General features: G+C 35.5%; 2 protein-coding genes and 1 pseudogene across 4 annotated transcripts; 2 read left to right on the forward strand and 1 right to left on the reverse strand.

Annotated features, from left to right (window-relative positions):
* The first annotated feature begins 1,099 nt into the window (after nt 1-1,099).
* On the forward strand, nt 1,100-6,631 carry ELF5 (proline-rich family protein). The gene is made up of 9 exons (XM_039039174.2): nt 1,100-1,415; nt 2,539-2,632; nt 2,894-2,979; nt 3,304-3,353; nt 3,479-3,548; nt 3,639-3,720; nt 3,824-4,227; nt 4,459-4,980; nt 6,076-6,631. The coding sequence occupies exons 1-9, from the start codon at nt 1,335-1,337 to the stop codon at nt 6,292-6,294; spliced, it is 1,608 nt and encodes a 535-aa protein (XP_038895102.1). The 5' UTR covers nt 1,100-1,334; the 3' UTR covers nt 6,295-6,631.
* Nucleotides 6,632-7,176: 545 nt separating this feature from the next.
* On the forward strand, nt 7,177-12,013 carry LOC120083129 (HIPL1 protein-like). 2 transcript variants are annotated; one of them, XM_039038693.2, is made up of 8 exons: nt 7,177-7,463; nt 7,929-8,023; nt 8,155-8,312; nt 9,226-10,020; nt 10,113-10,326; nt 10,542-10,720; nt 11,006-11,247; nt 11,347-12,013. In XM_039038693.2, the coding sequence occupies exons 2-8, from the start codon at nt 7,933-7,935 to the stop codon at nt 11,753-11,755; spliced, it is 2,088 nt and encodes a 695-aa protein (XP_038894621.1). In that variant the 5' UTR covers nt 7,177-7,463; nt 7,929-7,932; the 3' UTR covers nt 11,756-12,013. The 2 variants fall into 2 exon arrangements, with proteins under 2 accessions (XP_038894621.1, XP_038894624.1); XM_039038696.2 differs by lacking the exon at nt 7,929-8,023 and having other exon boundaries at nt 7,291-7,463.
* A 5,992-nt stretch (nt 12,014-18,005) lies between these two features.
* On the reverse strand, nt 18,006-20,215 carry LOC120083829 (AAA-ATPase At3g28580 pseudogene; annotated as a pseudogene). The gene has a single exon (XR_016531285.1). The product of XR_016531285.1 is annotated as an AAA-ATPase At3g28580 pseudogene (transcript).
* Nucleotides 20,216-23,683: the final 3,468 nt, after the last annotated feature.

Here is a 23,683-nt window from a genome sequence, read left to right on the forward strand (position 1 = left end):
TTAAGTTGAGATTAGAATATGTTGTTCTAGTATTTAAATTTTAATTTTTAGAACTTAACAAAGTTAAACATTTTAATTATATCTTTATCCATATGAGAGAGTCATTTAACTATTTTTTAAACCCAATCTCTACGAATTCCTCGTAGGGAGTCTCTATCCCGAGAGAATTTCGCAGGGATGGAGAATGAAATGCGATAGCAGGTACATAGAAGGGAAGCTATGCCAAATTTTCCCACGGGGCCCGTCTTAAACGAGGCGGGAATTCTCCAATTAGGCGGAAAATGAGGGAGGGAGTGGAGGCAAAAAATTCCCCATGAGCTAAACGGGGACGGGGACGGGGAATGCATTCCCCGCCTCTGCCCCCGCCCCGTTCCCGCTCCGATTAGCTTCTACATATTTATTTAGTATAGTTATCTAATGTTATGTTATTATTATTATTATTATTATTATATAAATATTACATTTAAATTTCAAAGTTGATTATTTATTGGAAAAGATAATGAATATGTTTAAATTGAATATTTAAATTTAGATTATATATATGAATAATTTGACTTATATTTATTTATTTCTACTAAAAAAATCAATTAGCTTTTTAGGCCAAAATTTGAGTAATTTATCTTTAAATTCAAATTATCATGTAAAACTAATCATAATAAAGTTAATTATTTAATTAAATCATAATAAAGTTAATTATTTAATTAAAATTTGCTGTTTAAATTAATTGGTTTTTTACAAAAAAAAAAAAGTAACGGGAAAAACGGGGAATCCGATCCCAACGAATACTCCGTGGAGAATTTATGGGGAACGGGGACGGAGATGAAGAATGACATCCCCAACCCCGCCCACAGACATCCCTATCTATCCCTAATCCTGTCCCACCATGGACATCTCTATCTCCTTCCACATGGGTTTTAGTATTATATGCTACTTCAAAAAAAAATCTAAAGAAAGTGGATAAAAAAATCAAATAATTATCTACCCATTTACAAGTTTCTAAAAATAGGTAGATTTTCAACTATGTGAAGTGTTTTTTAGGGTAAAAATGGATTTTATCCATTGCTTTCAATATCAAGACATATTTGACAAATGACGACATGTCGCCTTCTCGTTTGAGAAGACGATGCGTCGTTCGTGTTCAATAAAAAGAATGTCGATGGATATAGCGAGGTTCTATTGACCCCTCTCTCTGCCGCCCAAAATTCTGGTTTTCCCCTCGAGAATTTTTTCGTATCCGAAGACGAAGAACAGCGACAGTACCAATTCAAGAAGAAGAAGAAGAAGAAGGAAGATTTTGAAGGGATAGAGTTTGCCAGAGAAAGAGGAGAGCAAAGATGAAGACGACCAAAGGGGGTAAGGTGATGAACCCTACGGATGCTTATCGAAAGGAGCTTCGTAAGAAGGAATTGAAACGGGTAATTGTTTCTCAGAGCATTTATTTTTTGATTTTCGCCCCTCACTCGACTCCTTACTTCTACTAATTTATCTCATCGCTGCCGTCTTCGAACCTCATTTGCGTTCATCTTTTACTATTGCTCGCCTCAGTGCTGTGATTTCTGTATATTTTCACGCTATTAATTAAATTCGATGGGACAATTTACTTTCTAATATTTTTATACATGATATGTTGGATACGAATACGACTAATCCTACACTGAATTAAGATATAGTGGCTCGTTTTGATGCATTCAGGGACTTGGATTTTTTTTTATATAGTCTTCCAACGATAAAGGTTGTTCCTGAATTTGGATTTAGGGTTTTAGATTGGTGAGATATCACAGGATTCTTACAACTGATTTGGCTTACTACCCCGTCAATTTCCTTTAGGATTCATTATGTAAGACGAGGACTAAATAGAGACCCTTCCTAAGAATAGAGAAGGGTCTCCTTAGAAGTGTATTTCCACTGCAGTTACACTTGATTCAAGTTGATGTCTCTTACGTTCTTACTTCAGTCCTATAATTTCCTTTGAAAATAGATCTTTCATAATGAATTACGAGATTCAGAAGCTTTATTGAGTTTTTCATGTGGTAAGGAGTATGTGAAGGAGATTGCCATCTCATACTCGGAAAATTGTCAATTTTCCATGGAGTTGCAGGGCCTGGATATTGGCTTGAAAGCCACGGCCCTCGAGTCTAAATACTTTGGGAGGTTCTCTTTTTTGAAATGATTAGTGATATGGATGGTTCACAATTATGAATCAACCTTGAAGCAGAGGAGATCCACTTGGACTTGTATCCTAGACTCTTATGGAACGATTTTGAGTCCCAAGTTGGGAAAAGGGTAGGAAGATCTGACTTAGAGGTTCTTGGTATTTGGCATGAACTTTAAGCTTTGTGCATTTTAGGAATTTAGGAATTCAAAACTTGCGAGGTTGAAGTTATTTGTGCATATTAGGAAAAACTAATATGTTTGTGAGCCATGTAAATCCCTTTGCTTTTGGCCTTCTTTTAGTTATTAGTGTTTTTTTGATGTGATTGTCAAAGATCGGATTCAAATCTATAACCTCTAATTACAGCTGTTATGTGTGCCTACCAGAATAAGAAAGAAAGAAAAAAGGTACGAGAGGTGGGAATTTTGAAGAAAGATCCTGATGCAATCAAGGAGCAAATTCAAAAGTTGGAAATGATGAGTAAGCCACAATCTTTATGAACTCTATTTACTTAACTGCTGATGGTTCCTTAAGTTTTCTTTGTTGATTTGAGAGGCCTATATCATTATCTTGATTCTTCATGAGCGACATCAAGATATTTGGCCTCTGGCTTCTGATTTTCCAATTTTATTGACGTCAGCCTTCCATTTTCTATTTTCAATTTTATTGTTTGTAGAGTACATGTTGCTTTCACATTTCAGCTCATTTTTTTTTTTTTTGTCTCTCTGGTGTTTTATGCAGAGGCTGATGGTGCCCTCGATAAAGCTAGAAAGCACAAGAAAAGGCAGTTAGAAGATACTCTTAATCTTGTATTAAAGAAGAGGAAGGTAATTTTGTATTTAATAATATCTTGAGAAATATAATCAATTAAAGTTATTTTATCATTAACTATGACTCAAGACATAATTGTTGTGGAGAATGAGAAGTTGATCCTGTGTAAGATGATTATTTATTAAAATGCACACGTGCATGCACTTGTGAGCTTTATTTTAGATTTTAACCTATGGTCCTCTACTAGCATTCAGTGAGTATGTTACAACTATTATGTGAGATAAGCATTCAATATAATCGACTATATAGTTTTCCTTTAGTTTACACATTGACAGCAAGCTTTGTTCCCCGCAATCATCTTGCCACTCTCTATTGGACAGGAATATGAAGATAAAATGAAGGAAAAGGGTGAAGTCCCAGTTATGTTCAGGTATAAATGGCTCTTTTGCTCATTATTGGTGCTGTTGCTCTTCATGCAGTCATTCTTTTTCCCTTTTGGATATTTACCATAGTTTATAATTTATATTCAAGCACTGTATTCTGTCTTCTGGTCAGTCATTTGGGACCTCCAAAAAGACGAACGACTGAAGAGGAAGAAGAGAGAGCGAAACATCCAAATCCTGAAGTGAGCAAACTCTAATTGATTATCTGCACAATTATGTTATTCCTTATGTTGCAGTTCTGGATTTTATTTGACACTTCTCTGCCACTTTAGGACTCTGTTTACCACCATCCCACACTAAATCCCACTGGAGCTCCACCACCTGGGAAGCCTCCAATGTTTAAATCATCAATTGGTAAGTTAATTTCCTGTTCAATCTTGTAGTAGAACAGAAATTTACATGGGTGTTCTTATATTTCTATCTTCCATTGAATTTTTTGTCTGAATGCGAACTGTAGGACCAAGAGTTCCTCTATCTGATGCTTCTACTAGTGGTGTTGCATCATCCTCGAATATGGAGCCAGAGGATGTTCCCTTGGCTGTACCTCCACCTCCCCCACCCCCTCCTTTGCCAGACTCTGTTAAGTTGGGTTCTGCTGATGGTCCTGCTCTACCTGATTCCTTACCTTTACCTCCGCCGCCTCCATTGCCACCTAAGCCTGTAGTATCAAACTTGGGTTTACCATTACCTCCACCACCTCCTGGACCTCCACCAATGGAACAAGCAGGTCGCTCTCCCTTTTTGCTGCCTCCATCTTTGCAGAAGTCTAGTATGATGCTCCCTGCTGGAACCAGTGAAGGTGAAAAGGAGAGAAGTCAGTCTACAATTTTGGATGACTCAACCTCCAAGGTGCCAGCTCGGGTAATTTCTCTGTTTTACTTTTTGTTAACATGGAATGAAATTGAAAGTGGCTGAGGCTGTCTACACCGTGTGAGATAAATTACACAAGCCTGGCTCCTTGTTTCTTTAGTTGATTTGTCTGGGCGAAGAAAAAGCAATCTGCATGTTGCATATGTTTAATTACAGAAACTATGGGAGTAATTAATAATCAATGTTAGCGAGCTAAGATTCTTATTGGTCTCATTCATTTAGGTACCTACTACTCTCCCGCCACCTCCTCCCCCACCTGGGATGCCACCAAAACCAGCAAGTGATCAGTCTGAAGGTGTATCAGGTGATGAGGAGACAAATAATTCTTCAGTGACTAAAGATGTTTCTAAACTGGTTCCTCCACCTCCACCTCCAAGACCTCCTCCAGTACCTGGGCCTTCATTGATACCGACCTTGCAGCCTGATGTATTACCTCCTGGAATATCTCGATTTCCCCCACCTCCACCTCCACCAGATATGCGGCCAGCATTATCCGCACCTGGAGTCCAACTCCCGCCTGGAATGATGGTCCCGTTAATGGCAAGGCCACCATTTGGGCCTCCCCTTGGACCTCCACCGATGATGAGACCACCTCTTCCTCCTGGCCCTCCTCCCATTTTTCATGAAGATGACCATAATGCACATATGCCACCTGTCCCTCAAAAGCCCTCATATGTTAAATCTGCAGCGTCTACTGTTGTTAAGCGTCCACTAGCTCAACACACTCCAGAACTTACAGCAATGGTAAGACGACTTATTTTGCGATTCTGGTACAATTTGATTTTAGAATTTGTGGTCATTGATGCTAGGAATGTTAGGGTTCACCATGGCTATCACTTATTATCACAAACTTGTCCTCCATTAGCAAGTTTAATATAAAATATTCCAAGCTGGCAGTTGTTATATATGGCTGGCAAGCTCTCAGGGCAAGAGATACTATATGATAAGGACAACAAGGGAATATATTTCAAGAGGCTAACTATAATTTTTTATTAGCTAGCTACTTTTATTTATTTATTTTTCTGTTAGGTAAGTTTAACACCATATATTGATCAAAAACAGAAGAGCACTTCCCAAAGGTCTTAGGGATGAGGGTTCCTCAAGTCTGATTTGAAGAATTGACTACAAAAGACCTCCCATCTAAATTATTCAGATAATTCTGTGTGTTAAAAAAAGAATTGCGTAAAGCACTCAACGTAGAGGTTATAAATGGTACATTTGCCGCCAGGGAAAAAAAAAGAAAAAGAAAAGAAAGAACCCGCTTGAAGAGAACTCAACTAAGAACAGACGCATATTCCCTTCTTTACATAGCAACCAGATGAGGGCTCTGCTTGCATTGAATGCTTTCCTAGCTTGAATATTCGATTTTCAACCTGGATTCAACCTAAATTAAATTTCTTATAGAATTTCATTATCGGCTAAAATTTCTTAAATAACTTCACTAAGGACCTTTTTAAATGTTATTGCATTAGGTGAGTGAATTGGAACCTAGTCAAGGACAATTTTATGCTTTCACACCTTATAAAGGAATGCTCCTGTAGCCCTCTTGAACTAATGTTCTGCCTACCCGAGGATGGAAGTATGATAGAATTATGATTATTTAACTAGACATGTCATTATACAATGATGTTTGCCTGTATTGTACTAATGTAAGTCCACAAGTGATCTATAAATAGCAGTGTTTAATTAGCAGTTCCACCTAACCAACATGTAATTTGATCCATGGCGTTTGGAAATTAGAAAAGCTTCACTGTACAAATTAATCTTATTCTGCTCTAACCTCAGAAATATATCAACTTTTCTCTGACATTCTAAACTTATATCATACAACTTCTTCAGGTTCCTGCATCAGTTAGAGTGAGAAGAGAGCTAGCAGCACCGAAAGCTAAACCGAAACCTTCTCCGCCAACTACAGCAGCACCGTCCCTGCCCACAGCTCCAATTGTAGGGAAACCAGAGTTGGTCGGCTCGTCATCAGCCCCAAAGAAACCGAGTATTGATGACTCATATATGGCATTTTTGGAGGACATGAAAGCCCTTGGTGCTCTAGATGGATGAGTTCTTGAATTGGTTTATGTGGGAAATTGTAGGCAGCAAGTGTATAATTGAAAAGGAGGAGAAACAAATGGCTTGTACTTCTCAAGAACTGACCACAATTTGGAGATGATCAGATCATTGCCTTCTATCTTCAAGGTCTGCTTTGCTGCATCAAAGGGTAGACATATTTACCTGCACTAGTGGCCCTGCTGCATTTCTTGATAGGGGCATTTAACTTAGAGGCCTTATATTGTGTCATGTAGACATTTTTATACTTTTGGAAAATTGGAAATTGTTCATCAGATTTCATCTCTGAATAGATGCCAAGCTGATCATTAACTTTTACTTTCCAAGGAAACTTGGCCTTTTCTGTTTTTTTCCCCTGAAACTGTGCAACTGACCGTTGAAAATTCAAAGCAGCTCTGAGTTTCTTCATTTTTGAGATTTGAAAAAATTCTATGAATTAAAGGTATTTCGAAAATTATAACTTAGCTCTAAGCTTAATTAATTTATCCTTTCAAATTGTCTATACTGAACCATTATTTTCTCATCATCACGATCTTACTGGACTTTCGCAAAAGAACAAGGCCACTAACCTTAGTGCTCAATAAAAAATTGCTGGGTCACAGCTCAAACCGTCCAAATTACAAAAATATAAAATGGTTGGATTCTTTTGTATAACCTGAACAATTTATAATTAAGATATTTCTACTAATCATGATGTTTAAATGAGAAGATTAAGCAGTATTAGATCATTGTTAATATATTATGGACAAAGAATCACATGACATGATGTTTTTCAATCCTCAAAATGATAAGAGGCAAAGTCAAACTGTGTAGTCTTCTGAAATTGGAGCTATTGAACTAAAAAAAAGCAATTTTTTCAATAAATGGAAAGAGAGAAAAAAGATCCTCCTTTTTTTTTTCCCACAAACTTTTGACAATTCCAACTATTCGTCACGCCTGATGTCAATCAAATCATAGTTGAAATTGTCGAATTTCCCTAATAATAAATCCAAGTGGGTTCCTCTAAAATTTGAAACTTTTGTTCTTTCGATTCACTTTTTGGTGCAGTTGGTTCGGAAAACACTGGGTGGAACACAATGGCGAGCCATATCCAAATTCAATTCCCAGCTGAAAACCATTGGATTTCTCAACAACCCTATTCAATTAAACACAGGAGAGTGCCGGTAAAGTCAACGACACAAACTTTTTCCCGTTAATTCAATCCTTTGGTCTTCATTATATCTATTCGTATGAGTTGAAAAGAAACACGTCGAAATCTCGATGAAGGGGATGCCATGTAATTTGTAATTTATCATTTCTGGAGAGAGACAGCGAGTTTTGAAAATGGGTTTACTTCCAGAAGCTGGATTAAACAAAGTCCAAATGGTAAAGTGAAATAGAAAAAGGATGTAGATGGGTTCCTTCTAGTGAGAGAAGGGTATGAAAATTTGAAGTCAGTCATGGCCACCATGTTGATAACTTCAATTTCTTATGTTTTCACATTATTTTCTTTTAGCTTGAAATGCTGACATCCCTTTTTTAAGCCTATTTACAATAGGGTTTTTTCTGAGCTTAGCCAGAGAGATGAACTAAAGAGAACTCTCTCTCTCTCTCTCCCTCTTTTTGTATCTCTCTTTCTTCTTGTTTAGTGCTATGGAACGTTTTATCAAGGTCATCCTCTTTCTCTGTGGTTTGCTGCTGTTTGTTCATCCTACAGTTTCACTTCCCTTGTGCTCTGATTCAAGTAGGTTCTTGTTCTTCTTTTTTTACTTGGTTTGATGTTTCCGATTCTTCTGTTTCAAATTTCAATACCCTTTTTTCTGTTTTGGTGCTTCAGTTTCTAGTTTGACATCTTGTGTTTTTCTTTCTCTGTAGCGGCTCCCTTTACTTTGAACACTACATTGAAGTTTTGTCCTTATAATGGGAGTGTTTGCTGTAACTCTACACAAGATGGGGTTATACAGAGACAATTCCAAGGGATGAATATTTCTGAACCTGCTTGTGCTTCCCTTATTAAATCCATCGTCTGTGCGGTAAGACCTGATGATCCCCTAAAGAGAACACATAATTTCCTCTTTCTTCTATATATATTATAGCTGATTGTTCTTGTTATTATGTCTCTTTTTTAGCTGGTGCTAGAATAATAAAATCTCGTCTGGCTGAAGCTTTTGAGGAGGTTCTGTAGGAATTATGTCATGTTGTGATAGTAACTAAGGCATTGTATGCTAATCATTTTTTTTGGTTTTTGGTTTTTGAAAACTAAGTCTGTAATCACCACTTTCATGTATTGATTTGTGGGTTTTGTTGTTTATATTTTAGGAATGTTTACCAAATCCGAGCCAAACTTTGAAGGCTTAAAAAAGTAGTTTTTAAAAACTATTTTTGTTTTTAGAATTTGGTTAAGGTAACCTTCATATGTTTACATTGAAAATATGAAAACTATGATCAAGAAATTGTGTGAAACAAGCATAAGTTTCAAAAACCAAATGGTTGACAAAGGGGGCCTAAACGATTTGGGAAGAAAAGTTAGTTTCTGCATTCTCTCTTTCCATCCTTTCTTCCATCAGTCTTACTCTTGAAATGCATAATTCTTGTTTTTGATAATCATGAGTGGAGGTGAGGATTCTTATTCCTAGATAGAAACATCAAGTCAAATGACCTTTACATCTGTTGAACCATCATCAAGATAAAAAGCATACAGCTATTCTATTCACTTGATGTTGCAGAAGGACATCAAAACAAGGTTTTGGGATGAAGGCTGTGATTATAGTTTTTCTACTTTTGTTAACAAATAATGATTGATCTCAGCTTTTTAAGCCTAATATAGACATTAGTTTAAGTTGTTGATTACTTGGACTTGCTTGATGACCATCTTGCATGTTATTTTGCTTGTGGTATCAGTATCTTAAGCCTTTACCAATTTTATCTTCCTTACGATATATTCAGAGGTGTGATCCATTTTCTGGTGATCTATATCAAGTCAATTCGACACCCAGGCCGGTTCCTCTTCTCTGCAACTCCACTTCAGAGAAATCACCACAATCCAACCAAGCAGCTACTGACTTCTGCTCTACAGTATGGGATACATGCCAAAATGTAACCATAGTCAACTCCCCCTTTGCCCCCTCGTTACAGGGTCGAGCTGGAGTACCTACTAACTCCAGTACTAGCAAGCTCTCAGATCTATGGCAGTCAAAAGCTGATTTTTGCAACGCATTTGGTGGAGCATCCAAGGAAGAATCAGTCTGCTTTGTTGGTGAACCTGTGTCCCTTAACAATACTGAACTTCCTAGCCCTCCAAATGGCTTATGTCTTGAGAAAATTGGGAATGGATCTTACCTGAATATGGTGCCCCATCCTGATGGATCTAATCGTGCATTCTTCTCTAGCCAAGCGGGCAAGATATGGTTGGCAACTATTCCCGAGAAGGGGTCGGGAGGAGTGTTGGGGCTCGATGAATCTAAACCATTTGTAGATTTAACTGATGAAGTTAACTTCGACACTCAATTTGGCATGATGGGCCTTGCATTTCATCCCAACTTTGCACAAAATGGAAGATTCTTTGCTTCTTTCAATTGTGACAAGGTTAAGTGGCCAGGGTGCTCTGGACGATGTTCATGTAATTCTGATGTTAATTGCGATCCTTCCAAACTACCATCTGATAGCGGATCCCAACCGTGTCAGCATCAAAGTGTTGTTGCAGAGTACACAGTTAATGGTAGTGCATCCCAGCCTTCATTGGTATAAAATCTCTAGAAACTACACATATTTTTGTATGTTTACTGGGTTGTAACTTGTGGGCTCTAAAAAGGAATGTCAATTTTTATTTTCAGGCAACAACTGCAAAGCCATCAGAAGTAAGAAGAATAATCACGATCGGTCTTCCATTTACTGCTCATCATGGAGGACAGATACTCTTTGGGCCAGATGGCTATCTTTACTTCATGATGGGGGATGGTGGTGGTCAAGGTGATCCCTACAATTTTTCCCAGAACAAGAAGTCATTGCTTGGGAAGATTATGAGGCTTGATATCAATAACTTTCCAAGTAAGTGTTAAACGTTTACTACTTTGAAGTTGCTTCCTGTAAGAAATTTTGGTTTTCTGTACAATCGCTATTCTCTACGCATTCTGCTACTGCAGTTGGTGGCGTTGGAGTGTTGGACCTTTTTAATATAACTGTTAATGTCAACTTCATCTCGACCATTCTTCAGAAAATACAAGGATGCAATTCCCCTCATTCTGTTCTCATATATGGTACAGGTCCAGAAGATATTGATAAACTTGATTTATGGGGAAACTATACTATTCCTAAAGATAACCCATTTGTTGAAGATCAAGGAGCACAGCCGGAGATATGGGCTTATGGATTGAGAAATCCTTGGCGTTGCAGTTTCGATTCAGAAAGGCCTTCCTACTTCATGTGTGGAGATGTTGGACAGGTTCAAATTACACTGTTACACTTCTGTACTGAGACGTTAATTAAAATAAATCTCAATAATAGTTCATTCAAAAGAGCAAAATTTTAACCTCCCAAATTATGCTGGATGTTGTAGCAGTTCAAGTTCTACTAGAGTTTGAACAAACCTGTTGTTTCTCCAGGAACAGAGTTATGAGTAGTGGCATCTGGATAACCATGAATACATTTACGTTGGAATGTTTGTATTTTCTTATGCTACTCTTAATGAACAACACTTCACATCACTCTTCCTGTTCTTTTCTTACAGGATCAATACGAAGAGGTGGACATCATCACAAAGGGCGGAAACTATGGATGGCGCGTTTACGAAGGTCCTCTAAAGTTTGTTCCAAATTCAGCCCCTGGAGGATCCACACCTGTAGATTCCATAAATCCGATCTTCCCAGTGATGGGCTACAACCATTCTTCAATGAACAAGAATATAGGTTCTGCATCAATAACAGGGGGCTATTTCTATCGATCTAAGACCGATCCGTGTATGTATGGAAGGTACGTACGTATGTTTATATGTTCAAGAGTGTCTGAAATGACATTCTTCAGGAAAAAAGAATCATTTCAACCCAGTCTCATTTTGTTGTTTTTAAACAGGTACTTGTATGGAGATTTGTATGCTTCTGCTATATGGTCAGGAATTGAAAGCCCAGAAAACAGTGGGAACTTTACCACAAATCAGATTCCTTTCAGTTGTGCACCTGATTCTCCCATACCTTGTGGTTCCACTCCAGGAAGCTCTCTCCCACCTTTGGGTTATGTCTTCTCATTTGGTGAGGACAATGACAAAGACATTTACATTCTAACCAGCAGCGGAGTTTACAGGGTCGTCCCGCCTAGTCGTTGTAAATACACTTGCTCGTTGGAAAATGCGACATCAACAGTTGGAAGCTCCGGTCAAATGCCGTCCCCTCCTCCATCTCGTGCAAATCGGTTGACGAACTCATGGAGAAACCTGGTGCTCCTACTCACTTATGTGCTGCTTCTGCTCATGACTTGTAACTGATTTGGAAGGCTAAAAAGTTTTTGGCAAGTTTTTTAATTGTTGTTCTGGATGGTACATTATGTGTAAGGTTGTGTAACTTGAAATCAAATATGAAGATTCCTCGGAGGGAACAGCAGCCATTTACATCATAGGAGAATCGGCTTGAAGATTTGCTCAAATAAGTTTTATATGCAGTGCTTGTTTAAAAGTTAAAACTAGATCTTATTAACTGTTATATGAACTAATATTTCATTCACTAATGTTATGAATCCTGCAAAACCACAAGCTTCCTTTCTTTTTCCCTTTATTTCAACATCTCCCATAACCAGATGTCTGCCCTAGAGAAACCGTTTCTTCGATGTCGGAACCAACTTTCAAAGAATTTCTTGATTGAGAAGATATGTTGAGTTATGTTTAAGTATATAAAGTTTGATTATTTAGTAAAATAGAAAATATACTATACATATCTTAATAATATGTTTTAAGGTTATAGTGCATTCATAATATTTTACTTGGTGTGAAATTATATCAGTTGGGTGAAAATTTAATTTTAAAGAATAAGAGAGAATTGACTTTTGGTTGGAGAATCCCACGTTGGAAAATTTTGATTTGGAAACTCCCTCATGTACTCTAATCTTGAGTTTTGGGTTTTGGGTCTCGAGGAGTATCTATGTTTTGGAGGGAGTGAGGAGATAGACCAATGTGGGTTCGATGGATGTCTCACACGTGCACCTCCGTCTGATTGGACGAGGCGTGTGTGTGATTATTAATTTTAATAAAAATATTATTATTTTATTATTATTATTTTTATTTTTTTTAAAGTAGAAAAAAAAAACAAAAGAAAAGTCCTCCTGTTCGCGTCCGCGCTAGTCCGCTTCGTCCGTGCACGTTCTGAGGCTCTCTGCCTCTTTCGCTCCCTACCATTCCAAGCTGAAGGCCTATAAAAGGCGTGGCCTTCAGCAGTTCGAGAACACAGATTTTTTCATTCACTCCATTCCAGTGTTCTCTTTTCCTCTCCTAATTCTTCTATTTTTGTTTTTCGAGCAGTGGGTTAGAAAGGGTGTGTGTTCCGGACATTAACGGTGCATTTCCGATTGAGTTTCTGGGTTTCTTTGGCTGTTTAATCCTGGGGATGACATGACATTTTTCAGACCTGCTTGCACACTTGGGCAGAGCCACAACGTAGAGAGCGAGCTCTTCGACAATGAGTTTCTGTTTTGCAGGTTTTTGCTTTTTGCTTGACCGTCGTGCCTTGACCATTTGCTATTCGTCGTTCTGAGGGTCTTGCCATTTCCAACAATATCTTTTAACAAATGTTTAATTATAAGATGAGAGTTTCGAATCACTCTTCACAAAAATGTGATTATAAGCGTGTTCGGGGTGGTTTTCAAATGGTCAAAATTACTTGTGTCATTTTTCAAATCACATTTGTGTAAAATTATATCTTTAACAAATGTTTAAATATAGTGGACATATCTTCACGTCCTATGCCATCATGCCATTAAGTTGAGATCTAGCTTTTTCAATCTTAAAGTGTGTTTAGAATACCTTTATAAGTAAATAAATTAAATGTTTTATGTGTTTGATAACCACCTAAAATAAATTTTGAAAAAAGAATTAGTTTATAAAATAAGTTGGTTTAGAATAAACACTTGAAACCAACTTTTAGAACAATGAATTTTGAGTGTTTAATGGTTAACATCACCTTCATTTGTAAGAGAAACTCTGGCAACCGCCGCGGGCCAACCTCTAACCACCATTTCCAGTAACTATCGTCGCCACCAACCTCTAAGCATTGTTTTTGGTGACTGCCGACGACCACCTCCGACGACTACTTCTGTCGACCTCCATCGGTCAACCTTCGACCACCACTTCTAGCGACCTCCACCGGCCAACCTCTAGTCACCATCTCTAACGATTGCTACCGACCATCATTTCTGACGCTTGCAGGTCAACTTCGGCCATCACCTCCACAAAAAATTCTTTTAGTCATTTGAAATTAATAAAAATAGTTTTAATATATAACAAAAAACACTTTTGAAAAAGAGTTGTTAAACACATGTATGTTTTTATTCTAAGGAGTTTTTTTTATCAAAGTGTTTAAATGAAAATACATTTTCAAAAATATTTTTACCCTAAGTCATTCAAAACAGATCCTTAGTAGTTCAAATAAGAAGATGAGAGCTTTCAATCACTCTTACAAAAATGTGATTATAGACGTATTTGAAGTGATTATGAAATAGTCATGTTTTAATATTTTAAATTACTTTTGCCATTTTTTGAAATCACTAAAAAACTTGTGTTGAATTATTGAAAAGAGGGACATATATTAACAAGGAAATTCCATTTCACGAGACCATTTGTTTGAAAATTTCTCAACATGCATTTAAGTTCAATATCGACTTCTCACATGTTTAAAAATCTGCCGACATGAATTTAAGTTAAAAAAAAATAATTATTACCTATTAATAATATGTATAATTAATATACAACAAATACTATTGGTATTAGGTAACAACTATTACCTAATTTGGTTCCTCTTTTCATTTCTATATTCACTTTCTTCCTTCGTTTTTCTCTCCTCTCGTTTATTTATTTATTTTATTTATTTATTTATTTTTTTTTGGAAAAGCTATTTTTTAGTACCAAAATTTTGAAAAATAGGTATATTTGGGGCTTAAATCAAAATATATATTTTTAGTTATTCAATATTTTAGAATACATGTATTTGGTTCCTCAGTTTTAGAATGTATATTTTAGTCCTTCAATTTTTAAGAATAAATTTAAAACCTCGTTCAAATGTTTTTTTTTTTAAATATTTAAAATAATTATATGACATTTTGGTTTGCAAAAAAAAAAAAAAAAAGTTTTTAAGTAATAATTTTAGGGAGGAGGGATAATTTCTTCTAATTATTTTTCTAAGTTAAAACAATAAAAAAAAAATAGTGCAGGGGCTTATTTTAAAAAAAATTTAAGGATAAAAAAAGACATTTTGAAAATTTAGAGACTAAATACATCTATTATCAAAAACTCGAATATTAAAAATATATGTTTGAATACTCATGAATCAAACACATATTCTCCAAAAACTTGAAGGCTAAAAAGGTAATTTTTTTTTATTTTTATTTGGACTATTTTCCATAATTCTAATAAAAGGAAGGGGAATTGGAACGTATGACAAATTTTAAGTTCTGGTTTTAAAAAATGGCAAAACTGGCAAATAACAAGATTTATGACAACTCACGTGACATGCACATGACCATGAATTTTCAAATCCCTATTTTATCCTTGTCTAGTTCATAGCTTTTGTTACACGGTAAGTGTAGAATTACAATTTTGATTTTAATTTATAATATATCTTTAAATTTTATATTATTTTATTTGTTTTTTTATTATTTTAAATTTGGATTATTTTTTTTATCTTGATTAGGATTTTACTTAATATTTTATACATATTATCATCTATTCAAATTATATATTTTATTTAAATTTTATCATTTTTGTATTTTTTAATCATATTTTATTCATTATCATCTTATTATATTATATACCATTAATTTGTCTTTTTGACAAATAAATAAGTATCCACTCTTGCAATCTTGTTGTTTTTGCTATGCCTCTACAACGAGTTAGGTTTGTTTTGTGGTTGACGGAGTTATAAATATAGTGTAGTTGTTGAAACTTAAATGAAAATGGAATTATGAATACAATGTAATTGTAAGTACACGAACTCCCTTTCTGATTTTTCTCTAACTACTTATTGAACTAATCACGATAAAGAAAAACTTCATGATTTCTCTCTTCAATTTATATTTGAATTTATCTATTATTATCAAATTTGATTTTATCCAATTAACTTTCAATTTGTTTAAATCTTTGTTACAAATTTAATTGTATATAGATATTTTTTTCATTACTTTATACATATTGTTATCAAATTAATTTGATATTTTTTCCTTCATATTTTCAATGTTTTCAATTTCTCATATAGAAATACGTAAAAATGACTTGTTCTACTTAAAAGGAAATAATATGATTGGGAATTAAACTTTAAATATATGAAACATATGAATATATATATATATATATGTATGTTTTATTTAGTTTAATATTAATATTAATATCATTATTATTGTTACCATCATTATCATTATCATTATTATTTATTAAAATAAGATAATAAAACACCCTACATCTCATCTTCTTCTTCATCTTTTTCACTTAGCCGCCCCTCAAAATCTCTTTTTCTCCTTTCGAATCTCATATCTGCAATTGTTGATTCAACAACCCTTTCTTGAATTCCATCATCTTGGCTAGTTTTTAACGACCACTCTTGCCAGGTCGTCGACCTTTTTTGGTCGCACACATATTTCCTGTTTTTGTTTTTACTTTGAACATCGTTTTAAACAATAGCACTTTGGGATTGATAATGTTTAAAGTTTGCTTTCAAGATCCTAGAACAGAATGGTCACATGGAATGAAGACAATGAAACCCCTTACAACTAGTTTGATGTCAAATGCAATAATATTTCAATTAGTCACATCGTCTTGAAGTTTCGATTCCTTCAAATATTCACTTACCAACAACAACTTCATTGGTATGATCAACTTTGCTCTTTCTCACCTTGGAGGAAGTCTATTATTGTAGACATCTATAAATTTCTAATGACCCCCAAAGCTTGGTCATCATCTTCCCTTGCATACACGCGTTCTAGAGGCCGCTGGAAGCGTTAACCATATTGGGCGATTCTTAATTTTTGCTTCTGGAATGTTTAGATACTGTATATTTATGGTTCTAAAATGTTTAAGTATAATGTATTTATGGTATTCGTATTGTTTTTGAAGTAGTTTATCTTTGCATTATTTAATTTTTTTTTGTTTTAAGGTAGTTTTGTCATTTACTAATTAGTATTTTCTATTATATATATATATATATTCATTTTTCTATTTTTCTATTTTTGAAATATTTTTACCATTTTTCCAAATGAAACTTCAAAATTTGCTATTTCTTTTGTCAGCCCTAAAAATGAGCGTCTCAAGCTTTATTTTGAGCTGCTTTCCTTTTTCTCCAACTTCCCTTTTTCTCCAACTCCCATCTTTACAAGGGTGTTAAGAAAACTTATTGACTCGAAAAACTGATCAACATAATCCAACTCGTGTGGTTGGGGTTGAATTATCAGCTCATTTGGATTGGATTGAGTTCAAATAAATGAAAATTTTATGAGTTGGATTGGTTCATGGATTCACCTAATATAACCCAAACCAATTCGAATTTATTATTAACTTTAAAATATATATTTTTTTGTGACTTATGATACAATTGTTTATACATATATCGATTTTTAGTTTTATTTAATTTTATTACTTTTTTTTTGAATAATTTATATTCCAACAACTCTTAAAAATAGTTTCGGAGTACTTTAAAAAGAAAATTTTCATTATATAAATTGAAATTGAGTTGTTAATCTTAATTTAATATATAAAAATAATTAAATCAAATTTTTATATATTTGCATTTTACTTTTCTTTAGAACAAAATTTTAAATAAATGACTAGACTAACCTAAACCAATCAAACTCAAATATTTCATGGTTGGATTAGGTTCAATTCATTTTTTAATTAGGGCTATTTAGGTTAAAAAAATTTACAACCCGTACAATTAGGTTGGGTCTAAAAAGATCTTTCAATCAAACTCAACCCCTACTTCTCTATTCTCACTTTCTCTTATTTTCTCTCTTTTCTCTTCCATTTTCTTTCTTCTTTCATAGGCTTTCTTTTCTCCCTTTCTTTCATTTATTATTATTATTTTTTGTTTTCATCTCACATGTTTTTTTCATTTATTTTATACCATTTTCTTTACCAAAACCAATCAAAATTGACCAATCGATTAATGACGTTACATCATAAAAATAAATAAAATCTATTGACAAAAACCGACATGTTGATAGCCAGCACCACTTTTATCCCAAAATTGACGTGAATCGACCGATGATTGATCACCTTAAGAAATGAATTAAAAATTCTCTCCTTCATTTTACATCTTTGCTTTGTGAGTTCATGCAAAATAAAATTTTAAATTTCTAATAATTTAGTCAATAACATATACTTTAAATTTTTTGACATAAATATATACCTTAATTAGTTTAATGATTTGATAGATGCTTCTTAAAGTTACGAAACTTAATAAACAAGTTTAAATATCTATTAGACAATTTTAAAAATTAAAAGATCAAATAGGCACAAATTTAAAAGTTGGTAAACTAAACTATAATTCAATTCCAAATTTGTATCTAATAGATTTAGAAACTTGGAAAATGTCTACATTTGAAAATAAGATGAAGAACCAAATAGAAGCATAACCAAAAGATATAAACTAAACTTTAATTTAACTTTTATTTATATATAATAATTTTACTTTATAGTGCTAGCTTCTTTAGACAAAAGATATCAACTACCTTATCATCCTTTCTTTTCCGAAGACAACGACGACGACGACGACGACGACTCCTTTGACTTCTCTTCCTTTCTTTTCTTCTTCTCCTCCGCTGCTCTCTTCAGCTCTTTCAAGCTCTCAATTAACCTACGAAGCGAAATATCCGCCTCTTCTTGCCGTGATTTCGGCATTAGATTCTCTGCAACGTCCGCCGGCGTCATTTTTGCATCTGTAATAAGCTCTTTAATCTCCTTAAAAAGCTCATGCGTCTCAACATTCAAGTAGTTCTTAGCCAACACTTTGAAAGCTTCATAGCTACAATAAGAAAGCTCTATGTGTTTGTCCATTCTACCTCTTCGAATCAATGCCGGATCAAGCTTCTCCACATGATTTGTTGTGAAAACAATCAGCCTCTCTCCGCCGCACGCCGACCAAATTCCGTCGATGAAATTCAACAATCCAGATAGAGTTACTCTGGTTTTCACCTCTTCTTCTTCTTTCTTCGGTTCCTTAATTGCTTTCTCCTTTACTTTCTCCTCTTCCTTCGAGCTTTCTTCTTTCTTGATTTTCCTTTGCCCTGTGAGTTCCAATGAACAATCAATATCTTCAATCACGATTATCGATTTACTCGTCGTCTCAATTAAAAGCTTCCGAAGCTCTGTATTGTCCTTCACTGCTGTTAATTCCAAATCGTAAACGTCATAGTTCAACAAATTAGCCATGGCGGCGATCATCGTCGATTTCCCCGTCCCCGGCGGGCCGTACAGAAGGTAACCTCGTTTCCACGCCTTGCCGATTCGAGCATAATACTCCTTACTTTGGCTAAATGTAAGTAAATCTTCTATAATCTCTTGCTTTTTCTCTGGATCCATGCCGATTGTGTCAAAATTTGCAGGATGCTCGAAATAAACTTCGCTCCACATCGTCGATTGCCGGTGAGGTAGCCATCGATTTCCTGTTCCATTAGTGTAAAGCTTCCTTCGTCTCCGATTCATTCTGATTTCTTTCCCTTCCTTCAGTACGTGCTTCAGATACGATTCTTTTACGAGTTCTCGATGCTTCTTGTGAAATTTAAGCTGGTAATATCTCCGATCGGGTTCTGGATACAGGGAGGTGGATTTCTTTGTCGATCCGGCGATTTTGGTCAAAGTCCACCAGAACTCGGCGTTTTCATACTCATCGGTAACTCTTTCGTACTCATCCATACTCAATGTGAAGTTTTTCTTGCTTTCCCCGACCTCAGCTTTGAGTCTTCTGGCGTCATCCGAAAGTTTATTGCTCAGATAAGCTTCAACCGCCGCGAAGGCTTTGTTTCGACTGAGACGATCGCCGGCGAATTCGTAGATTGCGATTCGAATGTACGGACTAGGATAGATGTAATCGAAGAACTTGCCTAAATATGAATGGAAATATTGGCGGAGACCGTGAGGACAGTATTGACGGATGATTGACCAGGCGAACATGATCGTCGCGAGTGTAGAGCTTGTTGATGTTAAAAGCTCCGTCATCGTCAGAGGCCTCCTTCTGACGACCACCTTGCCGTCGCGGCCGTCGGAGTTTTCGGTTCCGTTCCTCTTCGACCTTCGGGAAATAGAATCCATGGAAATTACGTTCTGTGAACAGAGGAATTGGAAATTTTGGACAGAGTGAAGGGGAAGAAGACTAAGTGGAAGTACTTTTAGAAACAAATTAGTGAGGTCATCGTTGACTCATTACCTAACCAAAATATGCATTATTGACGAGAAAAATGAATACAAAATGACTGCGATACGTGGCAGCCTATGATTGGGAGCAGTTTCTTGTATCTTTATCTAATTTACTTTAATAGGATTTGTGTGTTTCTAATAGTTACCTCTGTTAAAGAGCATCTGGTGCATGATAAAAGTAGAGAGTTGAGTTGTTGAGTTGGTAATTATTATCTATGTTTGGTGTGCACAGTTGAGTTTGGAAGTCTGTGTTTGAGTGCATAGTTGAATTGAATTGAGTTGAGGTATCTGATGCAATTTTTGTCGATGAGATTTGTTCATTTTATTTTATTTTGTTTTGTTTTGCTTTGTTATTGTTGATTAATTTTCAACTATACACATATTTTCTCAAATCTTTTATGACATAAACTAGACAATCTCAATTTTTTTTATCTCAATTTGTAAAACATAACATATTACTTTCTATGAATACTTTTAAAAAATTGTAATAATTCTAATTCTCGTCAATTTGTAAAACATACCACCAAAATACATGTCATATTATTGCTCAATTACTAATGAATTGGTATATTGTATGTATGTATATTGAATCTTGCTAACTGAACATTATTATTTCACATATTGTACACATAAACTTGAATAACTAAATAAATTAACAGTTTATGTTTATATCATATGGATTGTATATCTGGAACTGAAGTCGTACATAGAATAATTACCTTCCATTTCATAATGATGGTGAGAATGTGATAGTGTAGTATACTAACATTGTTCTCAACATTACAAAAATAATAATTACCTTCTATTTCATTACCGTCAATGCACCGAAGCAATTCTGTTCAAATTGTTTAATCATGATAATTGGAGAAGATGTCAGGACAATTTATTTCGGGTGCATTAATAAAATGGTATTGAAAATTTTTTCTACCTTAAACCATTTCCATCGTCCATCGGTATATGCATTTGTAATTGGTTCGATGGTTTTCAACAATACTGTGTGTAGTTGTATTATTGCTCTAAGAACAACATTGAAATATTTCGAAACCGTTTCACTAGCTCTCGAAAAATGTGTGTACTACTCTATTCTTCACATCATGAGCAAGAATGTGTAGAAACATTGTCATCATCTCTTCAATACCAATACTGAAGGAAATTGAACATGAGGATTTTCATGAGCTGCGGAAAGATCATTCCAAATTACAATCATGTATGAACATTACAATTACAGTAAAAAATAGGAACAAACGGTTATGCATACATTACAGAAATCACAACATGAAACTACAAATGATCAAGAAGAAATCTACACACATTTGTAGACTCTTCAGTGCCAAGCTCCTTGATCACGAACGCTCGAACACAGCAACCTCGAACGCTCGAGCAACACGATCGCTCCACTGCACGAACACCGCGCACTTGAACTTAGCAATCATCTCAGTCACGAACACCCCAACAACACAAACGGCCCCACAGAACCTCGACGACGTCGAGTTAAGTATGACACCACCAAGAAGGTTACCTTGGCATTCTCGGTGTGAGAATCCAGAGGGTAGACTCTGTGTGGACTTGGTTTGAGGCAGAAAAATGAAGGATACAACAATCGTGTAAACGATTGAGCAAGTGAGGGAAGGCTAAACCTATCGTATAGGTCGATGCCCAATCGTTTAGCAAAATCTAAGTGATCGTTTAGCTCATTGCTTGGCTGCGTGTCTGTCGCTTACAAAACATTACACGATTGTTTATCTTTGTCAAGTTGTCGCTTAGTAAATCCTATTTACTTGACAACTTCTGTGAGATTCTTTTTCCGAGAGAGAATTCACAAATTCAACATTTTTAAAATTAGGAAAACAATTTTCCTTTTATCTCACGGTTATCATGAAACCACCAATAACCTCCCACTCAATTGGTTATTAGAGAAAAGAATTTAATTATCCAATAATTAATATTATTATAAATATAAATGATAACCAACTTATCATACTATAATTATAACCTATAGTTTTAATATTTCATCTCATGAAATATATAAACCATAGTTCTTTTCCTATTCCATGGTATTTAATGTAAATCTCATTTACATTAATCCTCCACTAGATGTATCTCATACATCCTATCGATTATATCATATATAATCGAATTACCTCTTGTCAATTTGAACATTTTAAATCAACACCAAGAACTGATCCTCAACTGAATCTATTGAGCTACCAAGGGGACCTTATGGACCTGTAGCTCGAAGCTCCAATGGTACTTGAATAACTGACTAAACTCTTTAGTCACGGGATCCACCATCCGTTAACTGCAAGGCACTCCATTAAAGATCGACAACTAAATTCTCCTTATCACAGATATATTATGTGTCCATCTTAATCAATCAGTAATACGACAACCCTTCACAGATCGCTCGTAAATACAGTTGGCAAAAACTGTTATGCCCCTATAGTTTCATCTAACTCCTTAGGTACCACTGATCCCTCTAATGAACATAAGTCATAGTCCTACTATGACTGAGTCCTCTCTTCCAAAGAAAAGTTGTGGCCACTATGTTCAAGTCCCGGAATCAGCCTTTAAGGGAGCAATCTCTGTATTTATTCTTGCTTCGGGAAAGAAATGCATTCCATCTTGTGGATTGAGTTCCCAGCTCCCAGATTAGACAAGTCCCCAAGAGGTAGGCATGTTGAGTTGGCAATCTGTCCACTCTCACCCATACTAATCAAAGGACCGCCCTCAAAGGCAGGAGTTCTCAAAACACTCAGGATTGAGGTCGTGTCACCTGTGATCGTTTAAGTGAGATGTAAGTCTTTAGTATCAACAACGTTATATACAGAGTCTAGTCATCTTGTGGTCCGGGTCTTATACAAAATCTTTGTATAGGACACCCCTACTCGTACATCTCCACATGAATGGTCAGAATCTACCATCTGTAGTAGTTTACAACACTTACAAACCTCTACAAAGTGGGCCGTATCTGTAGTGTCAACAGGATCAGGTATCCCACTTTAATCCTTATACTACAGACCTATTTAGGTTATCACTTAAGATATGATCCATTTATATATCACATATACATGCTTAAGTTCACATAAGATAACTAAAGAGCTTTGTTTATTGGATATGAGTAAATGTCAAAATGAAATAACAATTATTTTATTCATCAAACAATGTGTATCATTACAAACAATGAGACTTCAGGAGAATTAGGACACCAATCCTAACAATCTCCCATTTGTCCTAATGACTCAAGAGACTAATGTACAATACAATAAAAACATGTACAATATACAATAAACTAGGGCATACCCCAATATCATCTCCCACTTGCCCTAGACAAGATGCCGCATGTCCCGCAGACCCAGACTCTCCAAGTGACCCTCGAACACTTTAGCCGTGAGGGCCTTTGTGAAGGGATCAACAACATTGTGCTCTGATGCGATCTTCGTGACTATCACATCACCTCGATGCATAATCTCCCTAATCAGCTGATATTTTCATTCGATGTGCTTACCCCGACGATGACTTCGAGGCTTCTTCAAATTTGCCACAACCCCGCTGTTATCACAATAAAGAGTGATAGGCAAATCCATATTTGGAACAACTTCCAAATCTGAAAGGAACTTCTTCAGCCAAACAGTCTTCTTAGCTGCTTCACAAGCGGCTACGTATTCAGCTTCCATAGTGAAGTCCGTGATGCATCCTTGCTTGATGCTTCACTATACTACAATCCCTCCATTCAGAGTAAATACTGACCCCGATGTCGATTTGCGAGAATCTCAATCGGTTTGAAAGTCAGAGTCTGTGTATCCTATAAGG

This window comes from Benincasa hispida, chromosome 8, assembly GCF_027475165.1.
Source record: "Benincasa hispida cultivar pf3 chromosome 8, pf3_genome.v1.1, whole genome shotgun sequence".
In the NCBI taxonomy this organism is placed as follows: domain Eukaryota; kingdom Viridiplantae; phylum Streptophyta; class Magnoliopsida; order Cucurbitales; family Cucurbitaceae; genus Benincasa; species Benincasa hispida.